Source organism: Dendropsophus ebraccatus, chromosome 13, assembly GCF_027789765.1.
Source record: "Dendropsophus ebraccatus isolate aDenEbr1 chromosome 13, aDenEbr1.pat, whole genome shotgun sequence".
Taxonomy (NCBI): Eukaryota; Metazoa; Chordata; class Amphibia; order Anura; family Hylidae; genus Dendropsophus; species Dendropsophus ebraccatus.
In genome coordinates, this window is record NC_091466.1 from 22,100,208 (window position 1) to 22,115,745 (window position 15,538).

General features: G+C 45.0%; 1 protein-coding gene across 1 annotated transcript in view; it reads left to right on the forward strand.

Annotated features, from left to right (window-relative positions):
• Positions 1-15,538, forward strand: part of LOC138770482 (scavenger receptor cysteine-rich type 1 protein M130-like) — a 62,439-nt gene that overhangs the window by 23,108 nt on the left and 23,793 nt on the right. Inside the window, exon 4 of the mRNA XM_069949588.1 lies at positions 7,500-7,814. Coding sequence (XP_069805689.1) covers positions 7,500-7,814 — 315 coding nt within the window. The remainder of the gene's footprint in view (positions 1-7,499; positions 7,815-15,538) is intronic.

Here is a 15,538-nt window from a genome sequence, read left to right on the forward strand (position 1 = left end):
AGTTCTCCAGTCCAGCTTAGGGGTATGTAATTGCAGCCAAGGAAGACCCAGCAGGATGTTGGAAGAGGAATGGCGCAAGACGTAGAAGGAGATCCTCTCCTGATGTAAGACGCCCACCTGGAGGACTAGGGGTGCAGTCTGGCAGTGCACAGCTTCGGTAAAAATCTCGCCCGTGACCGAAGAGATGGACCGGGGTTGGGCTAGCTGGATCATGGGTAGCCGCCATCTTTGGACCAACGAAGCAGAAATGAAACTGCCAGCAGCGCCAGAGTCGATGAGGGCAGTAGTCTGAAGAACTTGCCCTGAGGGTGTCTGGATGGAGACTGGCATAGTCAACCTTGGAGAGGTGGCATTCACACCTAGGGAGGCCTCTCCCACCGGACCTAGGTGCGAGCGTTTCCCGGACGCTGAGGATGTTGGGGACATCTCTGCCGATAGTGATCAGCGCCACCGCAATAGAGGCAGAGATTCAGCTCTAGTCGACGGGCCCTCTCATCAGTCGTCAGGCGAGCTCGTTCCACCTGCATAGGAACTTCTGTAGATGACTGGGGCATAGGAGCAACGGGATTCTGCAACACCGGTGCCAGCCGGGGATGGCGACGGGGCAGACTCAGACGCCGTTCTTGCCGGACCTCCTCCTCTCTCTCGGAAAACCTGGTGTAGACTCTGGTAGCCAATAGAATGAGTTTGTTCAAGGAAGGTCTCGGGCAGCGAGCACATCTTTCACTCGACTGGACAGGCCCTTTTTAAAGGTGGCAATTAGGGCGGCCTCATTCCAGTCTAGTTCTGTGGCCAGGGTGCGGAACTGGATGGCGTTATCACCAACGGAGGATGTTCCTTGAGATAGATTGAGGAGAGCAGTCTCAGCCGAAGACGCACGGGCAGGTTCCTCAAAGACAGAGCCAGGAAGATTCAGAGATTAGCAGCAACAGGGTCATCACGGTCCCACAGTGGTGTGGCCCAGGCCAGAGCTCTACCTTCCAATAGGCTGATGATGAAAGCCACTTTAGAGTGCTCGGTGGCAAACTGACTGCTTAGAAGTTCAATATGCATAGTGCATTGGGTCAGGAATCCTCTGCACAAATTGGGGTCACCTCCATATTTACTTGGGAGAGCCAGTCGTAGTTTTGAAGAGGCTGCAGGATGTGATGACTGCTGCGCTGTGGTATGCTGTTGTACGGCTGCAGTCAGTTGTTGGATCAGCTGTGACTGTTGCTGGATCTGTTGAGCCTGTAGGGCGACCACTCGGGCTACTTCACGAATATCAGGCACCTCGCCGGGATGCATGGTTGGAGTCTACTGTAACGCCTGGAGTAGTGGATCCACTGGACCGTCACTAGCGATGGCACTGACCTCACCAGGGAGCGGAGTCTAAGGGGCCGCTGGTTTTCACCAGAGCCCGCCGCAAGGCGGGATGGACTTGCTGCGGCAGGCGACCCCCAGGTCGCTACCCCTGGCTTGGTTGCTAGTGAGGGCAGGCGAGGCGTGGCAGGAGCAGTAGGCAGGAGAAGGTGCTGGCAGAGGCCTGTAGGCATAACCGCGGGTGACAGGCGGAACACAGGATCAATAGTGTAACAGAGGAGCAGGAACCAGGAACAAGGACTAGGGACCAGGTAGCGGACAGGAATCAGAAACAACAGGGAGCTGGGCCAAACGCTATGGGAAGCATGTAGAGGCTCCAACACCTGGAAGGGGGCATGGCTGGAACTTATAGGGGAGTGATTGACATACAGGCCAATTAGGAGCGCACTGCCCCTTTAAACCTGAGACAGCTGGCGCGCGCGCGCCCTAGGAGGCGGGGACGCGCGCGCCGGCCGGCACAGCGACAGAGAGGAGCGCGGTGAGGTGAGGCGCCCCCCGGGGCCGAAGCAACAGCAGCGCCAGGTCCCTGCCTATGGACACCGGCTGCTGCAGATGCAGGAGAGAGGGTGCGGCGGCGGTCCGGAGCACGGGACGCCGACGTGGCCCTAACAATGTCACACCCCAAATTCTCTTTGTAACACCTCAAAAGTTTTAATTCTACCCTCTTCATCTATCAAGTGCTCAATCGTATGTATTCTCCTTCTGATCCAATATATTGGGTCGTGAATTTTATTTAATTCTTTTAAGCGTGAGTTTCCCCATAGTGGTGTAAACTGATTTGTGCCCCTAATCCCTAATTTTGTTTCAACATTACACAATACCTTATCATATACTCTATAGGATTATTTTTACCTCCTAACATATCAGCCTCCAAAAGTGTGGGCAAATCCAAATGAAACCGTCTTTCCTGTAAAATCGAATGATTTCCATGTAACTACTTTATATACATAATTTGGGCAGCCAGAAAATATAGTTCAAAACTATGCATCCTACCCATTCCCCCTTGTTTTTCTCCTGAGTAAGTATATTATATCTAATTCTAATATTTTTATTTTTCCATATGAGCCCGCTGCATAAAGTAATTATGTGTCGAAAAATGGTCTTTGTTATCCATACTGCACTATTTGCCAGCAAATAAAGTATTTGCGGCAAGATGACCATTTTAATGATGCTCATACGAGCTGCAGCTCCTATCGGAAGCCTATTCCAGGCACATATCTTTTTTTTTTCTTTTTAGTTTAGAAAGGAGCGATACCACGTTAAGGCCAACATACTGATCTATAATCACAAAGATCTCAATTCCCAAATATCTTATTGCTTCTCCTGGATCAGGCATTCTTAGTTGTCCGAAATCAAACCAATCCTGTTGATTGAATAACATCAATGATGATTTAGACTTGTTTACGGCAAATCCTGAATATCCACCAAACTCATCTAATGTCTGCATTAATTTCGGTACCCAGCTTTTCATGCCGGGCTTGGGGCGCTGATATCTCCATGACCCAACCGGCTCAGGAAGTGGGACCCGGCCGGATCACGTGAGTATAGGGGGCTGTAACAGGGGGTCGGGAGCCTGTCACTCCGGCACGGGGGGTGACAGGTCTTCTTTACGGATAATTCTCAAGGACCCCATCACAGTATATGTCAGTATGCCGCTACTAAAAATAAAGAGAAAAATAAACAACAATATCCAGTGACAAAGAATTTTACATAATGTGAACATAAACTATATAATTGGAAGATAACTTATTGGTCCAATCAAGTTTTTACTCCCGTCTAGTGATGAGAAAACCTTGATTATGCTCAATTTCAACTGAACTCAAACCCTCAGCATTTGATTACCAGTGGCTGAAGAAGTTGGATGCAGCCCTAAGGCTGTCTGGAAAACATAATTAATATTAACCTATATTAACCTATAAGGCTTATATTAACCTACAAGGCATATAACTGATCTACATAGAGTTATGTAACTCAAGTTATTCTTTGTTATTCTCCCATGTATACTTCAGCCTTACCACCACCTCAACTTTAATTCACATGCAGCCTACAAAAAAAAGTTTACTGAACACCAAGGAACACATATAAAGATGGTGTATGCCATGGAGAAGGTGAAGATTGTGGCCTTCTCTATGGTCTATACTTGCCATAATCTCCTACTCAACTGATGGGCAGACAGGGGTAGAGCCGCAAGGCTTGATCACACCTCATTTATCAAGGTTTATGCCTGGAAACAAGCAGAAACCAGGCAATAATTAACACCTGGTCTGGAGCAGGTGTGCATTTTTGCGCAGTTGCTGCCAAATTAAAAGTCTATTAGTAAATCCAATGGGGTACTTGGGGGATGGGGCCTAATTTAAGACTGGCCTACAAAACATATATTGATAAAATTCTGTATTAAAAATGATGCATTAACCCTTAGACGACCCTGGACGTAGGGTTACGTCATGGAAGTCTGTCCCCAGACGACCCATGACGTAACCTTACGTCCTGGGTGTTTCTCCCGCTATGAAGCGTGCTCCGGAGCGGAGCGCGCTTCATAGCAGGTGGGGGCCGGCTGCAAACAGCAGCCGGGACCTCACCGGTAATGACACGCTGCAGCGATCGCGCTGCCGCGTGTCATTAACCCCTTAAACGCCGCGGTCGCGCCGCGATCGCGGCGTTTAAGTGTAAGTGACAGGGGGAGTCCCCTGTCACTTACCGATCGGGACCCCCGCAGTGTGACTGCGGGGGTCCCGATCGTTGAAACGGACTGCCGGAGGTCGCTCACCTGCCTCCGTGCGGTCCGATCGGCGATCTGCTACACTGAGCCTGCACAGGCAGGCTCAATGAGCAGATCGCCGATAACACTAATCAATGCTATGCCTATGGCATAGCAATGATCAGTGTAAAAATCAAAGTAGTGAATGTAGAAGTCCCCCAAAGGGACTTCAAAAGTGTAAAAGAAAAAAGTTCAAATCACTATTACACTACCCCAAAGCCCCTCCCCCAATAAAAGTCTAAATCACCCCCCTTTCCCATTATATAAATAAAACATATAAAAATAAATAAATAGATAAACATATAATATACCGTAGCGTGCGTAATTGTCCGATCTATTAAAATATAACAAGCGTCATTGTGATCGGTTAGCGGCGTACACGAAAAGAGGGGAAAAAGTGCGCAGATTACTGATTTTATGTTACATTATATATTAAAAAAAATCAATAAAAAGTGATCAAAACGTCCGATCTTCACAAATATGGTATTAATAAAAACTAGAGATCATGGCGGAAGAAATGACGCCCCATACAGCCCCGTAGGTGAAAAAATAAAACCGTTATAAGCGTCACAATAGGCCCATTTTATTAATATTTAATTGCCAAAAAAAAGGATTTCATAAAAAAATACATATATAACATTAGAGAATCTGTGTAACCTGCATATGGTTGTGTTCCGGCTGACCTATAGAATAATAGTGTCATGTCGCTGTTACCATATAGTGCATTACGTAGACACAGGAACCCCCCAAACGTTACCATATTGCATTCTTATTTACGATTTCACCTATTTATATCTTCATAAATAATATATTTGGAATTCCATCATACATGTTATGGTAAAATGAATGACGCCATTACACAGTACAACTATTCCTGTAAAAAACAAGCACTTACATGGCTTGTAGATAGAAAACTGACAGTGCTAGAGCTCTTAGAAGGGGAGGAGGGGAAAACGAAAACACTAAGATCAAAATTTGCGCGGTCCACTGGGTCATTTTGGGCCTGGTCCTCAAAGGGTTAAAATACATATAGTACATAATACATATGTACCCGGATGAGACATAAATAGAGAAATTGTAAACACTAGCAAAGGAAAATGGGTAAAGAAGACAAAATAATATTAAAGGTGCTAGTACCACTCTTTCATTACAAAAGGACCTTTAATAAGATATCATAGGATTTAATAGGATACAATGTCCATAAAAGTACCGGGCTCCTAATAGACACTCAGCCCCCCATGTTAGTAAAGTTACTAAAACATATACCATATACTGCCTAACTATCTCTCAGTCTGCTAGAAAAGGTGTCGCGAAACAGCCTCACAGCTACATATGTGGCGGTTATGACCATATCTACACAATTTCTGGACTGAAATTTTCTACCTGAACCAGCTCCTGCTGTACTGAATGTTTCTTCTCAATACTTTTCACTGTGGTCCTGCAACCCCTGTGCACCATATTTTAATTGCCAGAATGTCTTTGGCACAGTCGTGAAAGTTTCCTACAACCCCCCCCCCCCCCCTTTGAAATTGTACGTCGAGTGAACTCCCAATGTCATCATGGGTTGATCCTCTCATCCCTAACTCTATCGGGTCAAAGACAGGTTAAAGCCACACTGTACCCACAATCTGACCCCACCCTCCCAAACCTCTTGTACATTCGTATAGCTGCTTTTAATCCAAGATCTGTCCTGGGGTCCGTTTGGCAGGTGATGTAGTTTATGCAGTTTACTATCCTAAAAAAACTTTTAATCTTGCAGCCCTGTGTCATATTTCCATGGCCTAGAGTACCCATGCCCTATGCCTGCACCGCCTCCCTGTTTCTCCTCCTTGCCCACCTCATTATTAGGAATGCCCATGGGCAGGATTTCTCTTATTCATCATTTGTCTGAATACTACACATGTGCTGAATCGTTAAGGCACATGTGCAGTGTTCAGACAAATTCTAATTAGGAGAAATCCTGCCTGGGGCATTCCTAATGATGAGGAGGGCAGGGAAGAGGAACAGAGAGGTGGTCAGGCCTAGGCCATGGGTACTCTAGGCCATGCCAATTTGACACAGGGCTGCAAGTTTAAATGTTGTTTTTAGGACAATAACTGCATCACCTGCCGAACGGACCCCAGGACACAACTTGGATTAAAAGCAGCTAATTGATGGTTCAAGAGGTTGGGGGGGGGGCAGATTGTGGGTACAGAGTCGCTTCAAAGCTTAGTATCACGGGGCTTTCTCCAAATACTTTAAATTACTTTATTATTTGGTCCCTACCAGAGCTTTACTGGGACTGAAAATCAGCCCTGGCATTTTAAAGCACACAGACCCACATGTTGTGCGATAAAAAGTTAGACACTGTTGTGCGTGCAGCATGGCTATATGTTGTATCGCCACAGCCATGCCTTGAATTACAGATAATCACACAGTAAATGGGGTCAGAAGCAGTCTGTCTTTGTACTGTCTAGCTGAGCTGCAGTTACAGGTCTGTGAGGGAAAGGGCGCCTGCAGGTGTAATATCATTGGGTAAATGCTTTCACAGAGGAAAAGGAATGCACTCCCCTAGAGGAGTTGTGCAAATTAGACACAACTCTACTGAACATAGGTGTATAGGGATACCGCAGCTCCACACTGGGATGCATCAACCGGGGTGGTGCGACAAGAAGATTCTTATATGTGGATCACTGGACCATGGGGGTGTCCCAGCAGATCATAGGGCACAGGTATTCAAGGTTGGGACACAACATCCATATTCCATAGGTAATTGGAAATATACAAGGCTTTATTTATGCTTCACAATGCATTTTGGCTAACCATGTCAAAGGAGGCCTTTCTCAAGCTCTTAGAGCTCGCCACCACTACACAGTGTATTGAGACGAACTTTTTCCAGTCTTGTGTAGCCAAGACACTGAACAGCTGATTGGCAAAGGTAAGGCTGGCTTTGCATAGCAATAACACTGTGAAACCACCAGCCTAAAATACTGATGCAATTTAATTTGTAGGGAGGACTAGAACTCTTAGCAGTTCCTAAAGGTTTATAGTTGTTAGGAAATACACGGGACCGGCACACGGGGCATACCACACCCGAAATACCAGATATCTATTTTTTGTCATGAATTAAGTTTCCAGGCATTAATCTCAATAAATCTGGGTCAAAACAAGGCCATGCCTCCTCCATACCAAGCTGAGCCCCCCTTTCCGCTCATCAGCAGGAAAGCGGGGTGTACTCCACGGAAAAGGAGCAGATTTTTGCCTGACCCATGTGTACACAATGGATACAATTGATAAATATGCCCTAATAAATATATATACAATTTTTTGTAGTAAGATGATAAAATAATAATAATGATGTGTTTCTTCATATATTTTATTCATTCTTTGATTATTTTAGGTTTATGGAATAGCTACAGACTAGTAAATGGCAGTCAGGACTGTTCTGGGAGAGTGGCGGTGATATATAATGGACAATGGACGGCAGTGTGCGGATCTTATTGGACTCTACAAGCAGCTAATGTACTCTGTAGACAAATGAAATGTGGAGTTGCTGTGTCTGTACCAGATGGAGGCCACTTTGGAGAATATAATGTAAATACCACCCAGAGATTCCATTGTACAGGTACAGAATACCACCTAGGGGATTGTAATATAACTGCACTTGGAAATAGCAAATGTCCATCCTGGGATACTGCTGGAGTTATATGCACAGGTAAGAGTTATTGTCTATCAGTATATATATATATATATATATATATATATATATATATATATAAACTTATTATTATTATTATTATTATTATTATTATTATTATATATTTTTTAATAATTATGCTTGCAGAGCTTAAACATGTAATTTTATTCATCAGATAAATTAAAACCTATTCTTTTGGACTGTAAATTACATAGTCGTTCAGGACTTTTGCTGAGAAGTCAACTTTATTAAAGGTCCACATTTTTTTTTTAAACATATTTTATTAGTTTTGCCATTAAGAACAAAATAAAAGAAAAGAAAAGAAAAGAAAAATAAAAATAAACATAAACATGCCTCGGAGCTATCATACAATCATTATCACGGAACTCAAGAGATAGCTTGTCAATTGAGCCACATACACAACAACTTTACTGGTATCCTCGAGGCGATATGGCGCACTAGCTTGGAGTTGAAAGTGCTTAATAAAATGACATTAGTACTGCTGGTTATTCCGTCTCAAAAGGACAGGTAAACAAAACTTCACCAAACAATAACAAAAAAAAACAAAAAAAACTTGTGTAACCATTCCATCCAGTCTCTAGTATACACCGGTCATAACAGGTAAAACCCACATCACCTCCCAAAGATAGGCCCCTGCATCTATGTGGTATTAGGCGGTTGTCCAGCATCTCGAATCTTGAGATTGCCTAGGGAGCCTTTGAGGTCCTCTTGAAAATACCAAGAGCTCAGTCTAAAGTGACTCATTAACTGGTGCCTCTTCTCCTCTGATTGCCATGCCTGAATGTAACTTTTCCACTTGGTAAAAAAGGTCTTTGCAGAGTGCTCCTTATCTCTCAGCACTGTTGTCAGCTCACAATGGAACAGAGAATCCATATACACTTGTATTTCCTCAATCTTTGGGGTGGTAGGTTGCAGCCAGTGTCGCAGTAAGCTCTTGAGAGCAACTAGCAGGAATAGGTGTATTCCCTTGTGGGCTACTAATGAGGGGGGTGGAACAGAGGCATCCCTGGGGATATAATGGAAGATGTATGCAAGGGGGTCTAGAGGGGCCTTCACATGCCACACCTTCTCTATGAAGGCTTGTACATCTTTCCAAACCGCTTGGACTTGCTGGCACTGACATATACAATGGAGCAGGTCTGCCTTAGGTAGTTTACATTTGGGGCATTTGTCAAGATGTACAGTGTGCGTATCCCTAAAGCGGATGTTAAATGCATAAGTAGCCTTATGTACCATCCGAAGATGTGTTTCCCGTATTGTTTTGCTTAGAGTCGCCAATCTAACATATAGAATGCCTTTCCTTATCTTGTCCGGTAAGTCGTCACTTTGGAAATAAGGGGCCCATTTATTTAAGGCTTTGTGCTCCACCGACTGAAGATGCTTGTCTTTTAGGTTTTTATAAATGTCAGACAGAGAGTCATGTCTGCTCGCAGGCCCTATAAGAGCATCAAAGTTGTTCATTTTTTCCAACTGATCACAGTGAGAGGCCAAAGCCTTAAAGTGGGATTGTAATTGTATGAACTGCCAAGATTGTGCTAATCTAAATTTAGAGGAGCATTCTTCCCAGGATAGAAATTTACCAGCAGATAGATCTAGAAGATCTCCAAAGCAGTTTACTTGCAGGTCCTTCCATTCCTGAAAGAACTTATTGGCCGAACCCTGGGGAAAAGCAGGGGAATTCCACAGAGGACTATATTTAGAGACTGTGTAGGGCAAGTTATAGAGCTTTCTGACTTGTTTCCAAGTGGAAATAGTGTCAATGATGAGTGGATTGGATCTTACACACTTAGGCAAGATTGCATATTTGGAGTGTAATAAAGCTGTCAGTGACCACGGAAAAACCAGCCCGGATTTCAAGGCATAGTTTGAGTGGAAGTCAGTGTGTAAGATCCAATCCTTAACATGTCGGAACATGGCCGCTAGGTTATACATCCTAATATGTGGTAGTTGCGCACCCCCTGTAAGTTTAGATAGGCATAAGGTTTCATACGATATGCGGGGCCTTTTACTTTGCCATATAAATTTTACAAAGATGCTCCGAATCTTATTATGGTCTACATGGCGAAGGAGTAGGGGAATAGTTTGCATAGGGTAGAGAAATTTGGGGAAGGAGATCATTTTTAGAAGGTGAATACGACCAATTAGAGAGAGAGGGAGGGAGGTCCATCTTGCTAGCTCTAGTGACACTTTCTTGATGAGTGGGAGGTAATTTAGATTGTACATAGAAGCGGGAGATCTACCTACTTTAATTCCCAAATACATGACATATGAATTGTTTATCGTGACCGGCAGAGCATCAGGTAAATCCTTGTTAGTTAAGTTCCCATTTAATGGTAGTAGCTGGCATTTACCTACATTCACTCTGTATCCTGAAAAGGACCTTGAGCAGTGCAGGTAAATGGTCGCGGGGAGAGTCCATAAATATCAGAGTGTCGTCGGCGAAGCACGCCACCTTCACCTCCTGATTACCGACCATAATCCCTCTATAGGTAGGGGATTGAATGAGGTATCTGGCCAAAGGCTCCAAAGCTAAATTAAAAAGCAAAGGGGATAGTGGGCAACCCTGTCTGGTTCCCTTCTGAAGAGGAAAGGCTGCAGACAGGGTCCCCGGTGTATGTATTCTCGCCATAGGTTTGGAATACAGTGATCTGAGGAATGTGCAGAAGTGACCCCTGATGCCAATTTTTTCCAGTGACATGTCCAACCAGGCCCAGCTAACATTATCGAATGCCTTTTCGCCGTCAACTACGAAGAGAGCTGGGGCATGGTTGGAGTATCCCTGTTTGGCTATTGCAGTTTGGACTGCTAACACAGTTCTCAAATTTGTCACTGCAGACCGCCCCAGGACAAATCCAGATTGATGTGGACCCACCAAGTCTGGGAGAAAAGAGCCAAGCCTACAGGCCAATATCTTCGATAGCAGTTTAAGGTCCTGATTAATTAAGGATATTGGCCTGTAGGAGTCCGGGAGAGAAGGATCCTTACCTCCCTTATGTAAGACCTTAATGTGAGCCGTTTCCCCAGAACGTAGGTGTTCTCCGTCTATGAGCATAGCATTAAACGTATTAACTAAGTCCTGGGCAAATTTTTCAGACAGTATCTTATAATATTCACCAGAAAATCCGTCTGGTCCGGGTGCTTTGTTATTTTTTAGAGATTTGATGGTAGTGCTAACTTCAGCCAGTGAGATGGGTGCATTTAGGGAGTCAAGATCTTCCCCTGTCAATTGAGGGAGTTGCAGGGAATCAAGATTAAGTCGCCCGGCCTCCAAGTCTAGAGGTCCCTGTGAGTATAAGTTTTGATAGTACCTGAGGAATCTCTTAATGCTTTTATGTGAGTGGGCTTCCAGCGTCCCTTTGCTAGGTTGGCTAAGAGCTTTCCGGCCTTGGTTCCAAAGCGGTACAGGTCGGCAAACCTTTGATCCCTGCAACATTGTTCTAGGTTATCCTGAGCCCTGTCGAAGTCATGTTTGGCCGTAACCCATGTATCCTTATTGCGCGATGATGGCTGAAGTAAAAATGAGGTATAAGCCGTCCTAACGGTAGCTGTCACCTTATCATATTCTATTTTTACCTTCTTTTTGTGGGCCACTGCATAGGCCAGAATTTTGCCCCTCATGACTGCTTTAGAGGTCTCTCAGTATAGTATTGGGTTCGCAGTGTGAGCCGCGTTGTCAGATGAGAACTCTAGCCACCAATGTTGTAACAGCTGCTGAAAATCTGTGTCTCCTGCCAGGTAAGAAGGGAACCGCCACACTCTATCCTGACCTACAGGAAAGTCCTCCCTGACAACCAGGCTCACAGGTGAATGGTCGGATATGACCAGATCGTGGATTTGCGTGTCGGAGATTTTCTGGATGAGAGAAGATGACATGAAAAAGTAGTCAAGCCTCGACCATGCATTCTGAGAGTGGGAATAATGTGTGTATTCTCTCTCCGTGGGGTGCATGTGGCGCCATATGTCAGTGAGACTTGTCGCGTCTAGAAGAGGTTGGATAAATGTGTCATGGGTTAGATTAGAGGGGCTCTCTTACGGTCTTCATCTACATGTGCGACAGAATTAAAGTCTTCACCTAGCAATTTACATTTTTCCCAGTCTTGTAATACCAAAGATTCCAGTTGGGTGTAAAAGGGGCGTCTATCTGAGTTAGGAGCATACAGATTGTAGAGGGATATTCTCCCTGCAGGCGTATCTAATAGCAAACTATGACGTCTGCCCTCAGTGTCATTGGAATGTGAAATGACGGAGTAATTAAGGTTTTTGTGTAAAAGCGTAATTACTCCGGCTTTCTTGTCAACCGCCGGTGATCCAAACACCTCACCCACCCAAAGTTTGTTCAATCTAAAATACTCTGCACTGGTAAGATGCGTCTCCTGTAACATTGCTACATCAGCTCGCAAGCGTCCTAAATGGCGCAGGATTTTGGTGCGCTTGGCCGGGAGCGCAACCCTTTTACATTCCATATCACCACCTTCATAATATCTTAATCAAGCACGTAGGGGATTCATGAGGCGTTTGGATGACCTAGGCATAGTATGGAGGCAGCTGGCTAACACTGTCATGGAAGATAAGATATATATATACAGGCTGGATGGAAAAATGATAAACAAACAACTAAACAAACAAAACAGAAAACAAAAGGCCCTAACCAGATCTGCGAGAAGTAAATGGGTTGTGGACTTCAATTTTTTCACGGGGTGCAGTGGATCTCGCTCCTCCACTGACACATACATGAGCAGTAACATACTAGTTATGGCACATAAGAGGAACTCTCTCCGTCACGGCAGCCATATTGTACTGTACTCAGGCCACAACACTGGTAAACTAAATACAACTAATTATAGTGTGCGAAGACTTCACCTAACACTCTAACTAAATAAGGAGAAGATCTTAGCTATATAGGAAAAAACAGAAACATTAATAACAGAAAGCAGTCGTTGCAACAAATAGGGGTGTTCCCCAGAATGAAGGATACTGCGGGTGTAAGTCCCTCAGTCCATAGTATCTTGGGAGGACTCCGGGCTGTTCAGTCTGCGCCTCTTGTGCTTCTCTGGCACGTTTTGAGGTATCTTAACGCCTACGAAGTGTGCTGCATCTTCCGGATTATGGAAAACTTCCGAGGTGCCGTCTGCTCTGAAGATGCGTAGAGCCGCCGGGAATTGCAGGACAAAGCGGATCTGGTGTTTGACTAATTCAGTGCAAAGTGGGGCAAAGGCCTTCCTCCTCTTCGCAACATCAGCTGAAAAATCATTAAATAACAGGATCTTGTAGCCCCTGACAATGGCATCTGCCTGATTTTTCTTGTATGTTTGCATAATCACATTTTTGTCAGCATAGTTCAGATATTTTACTATAACTTGACGTGGTCTTGGCGCCGTGTTATTGCCCTTATTCGTGCGGGGTGGACCCAGCCTGTGTGCCCTTTCCACGGTACATGGCGCTGGCAGCCCCAGTGCCTGGGGGATTTCTTCTGCACATATTTTGAACAGACAAGTAGCTGCGACGGACTCAGGGAGCCCCACAAGTCTCATGTTGCTCCATCTGGAGCGGTTCTCCAGATCCTCCGCCTTATCTTGCAAAGTTTTTATAACCCGGGCAGATTGCTGCATCTTTACTTTAGCCTAAGTGAGCTCTGTCTCTACAGTCTCCAAGCGTGTTTCCAGCTCAGTTATCTGGTTAGTGTGCTTATCAATGTCTCCACGTATTTGTGTGAGGGCTGCATTTATTGTGGAGTCTAGTGATGCCTTCAGATCCGGGCTCAATATGCGAGCCACTTCTATGGCCAGCGATTTACAACTTTTCTGTAGTCCCGGGATGAGTGCTTTACCCGAATCATCTATGAGCAGTCCCGCATCTTGGGAGGAAGGTAGCTGGAGATCTGGAGCTGCCGCTCCTTCTGTGTCTGAGGTAGCGGGCGCCATCTTAGATTTCGTCTTCACACGCAATGTTATCGCCGCAGCCTGTGATAGTGATGCCGCCTCACCGCCACGCTGCAGGAATTTCTCCATTAGGTGCAGGAGGTGATTAGGATGCTGTTGGTAAGTCCGTGGACTCTCTCCAGACAAAATCTGCGGCGGGAGGACAGATATATGTGGTGCCCGGCACGGAGCTGCTTCCTCACGCTGCTAGCATCCGCGCGCCGGAACCGGAAGTCTAAAGGTCCACATTAGCCCATTTTTGATATACAGATGTGGTGTGCTACTCGGCCATTGATGGTAGTGTCGTAACACCATTGCTAGTCCAGCACACAGGTGGGATGTTGATACCTGCTTTAGTGTAGCCGGTCTGTAGTGTTCCCCAAATGGTCGGTGACCTGCTGGATTTTAGTGGGTCCCTTGAGATCTTGTCATGGTAGTTCTAAGTGGCAATTGACCCACCCAGACTATCGGTACAGCCACCCACAGAAAGGATAAAAATAACCCAAGGAGTACGGTTTGTGTGTATAGGTGCTGGTACGGAGGAAAGGATAACTGAGTCCCAGTGATGTAAAAACAGAACAGCTTTTCTGTACAGTCTCTTGATAGCACAAAACACTTTGGCAGCACATAGATTAATCTTTTTTTTTTTTTTTCTTTTTTTTTTTTTAATATATCCATAAACAATTACAACAGTATATCCAAAAACAAAAATAAAACTATACCCCATTCCCCCACACACACAGACCCATCCCCTCCAAAAAAAAAAAAAAAAAAAAAAATATCTTCCAATAAAGCCCTTAGGAGTAGGGGAATAGTTTGCATAGGGTAGAGAAATTTGGGGAAGGAGATCATTTTTAGAAGGTGAATACGACCAATTAGAGAGAGAGGGAGGGAGGTCCATCTTGCTAGCTCTAGTGACACTTTCTTGATGAGTGGGAGGTAATTTAGATTGTACATAGAAGCGGGAGATCTACCTACTTTAATTCCCAAATACATGACATATGAATTGTTTATCGTGACCGGCAGAGCATCAGGTAAATCCTTGTTAGTTAAGTTCCCATTTAATGGTAGTAGCTGGCATTTACCTACATTCACTCTGTATCCTGAAAAGGACCTTGAGCAGTGCAGGTAAATGGTCGCGGGGAGAGTCCATAAATATCAGAGTGTCGTCGGCGAAGCACGCCACCTTCACCTCCTGATTACCGACCATAATCCCTCTATAGGTAGGGGATTGAATGAGGTATCTGGCCAAAGGCTCCAAAGCTAAATTAAAAAGCAAAGGGGATAGTGGGCAACCCTGTCTGGTTCCCTTCTGAAGAGGAAAGGCTGCAGACAGGGTCCCCGGTGTATGTATTCTCGCCATAGGTTTGGAATACAGTGATCTGAGGAATGTGCAGAAGTGACCCCTGATGCCAATTTTTTCCAGTGACATGTCCAACCAGGCCCAGCTAACATTATCGAATGCCTTTTCGCCGTCAACTACGAAGAGAGCTGGGGCATGGTTGGAGTATCCCTGTTTGGCTATTGCAGTTTGGACTGCTAACACAGTTCTCAAATTTGTCACTGCAGACCGCCCCAGGACAAATCCAGATTGATGTGGACCCACCAAGTCTGGGAGAAAAGAGCCAAGCCTACAGGCCAATATCTTCGATAGCAGTTTAAGGTCCTGATTAATTAAGGATATTGGCCTGTAGGAGTCCGGGAGAGAAGGATCCTTACCTCCCTTATGTAAGACCTTAATGTGAGCCGTTTCCCCAGAACGTAGGTGTTCTCCGTCTATGAGCATAGCATTAAACGTATTAA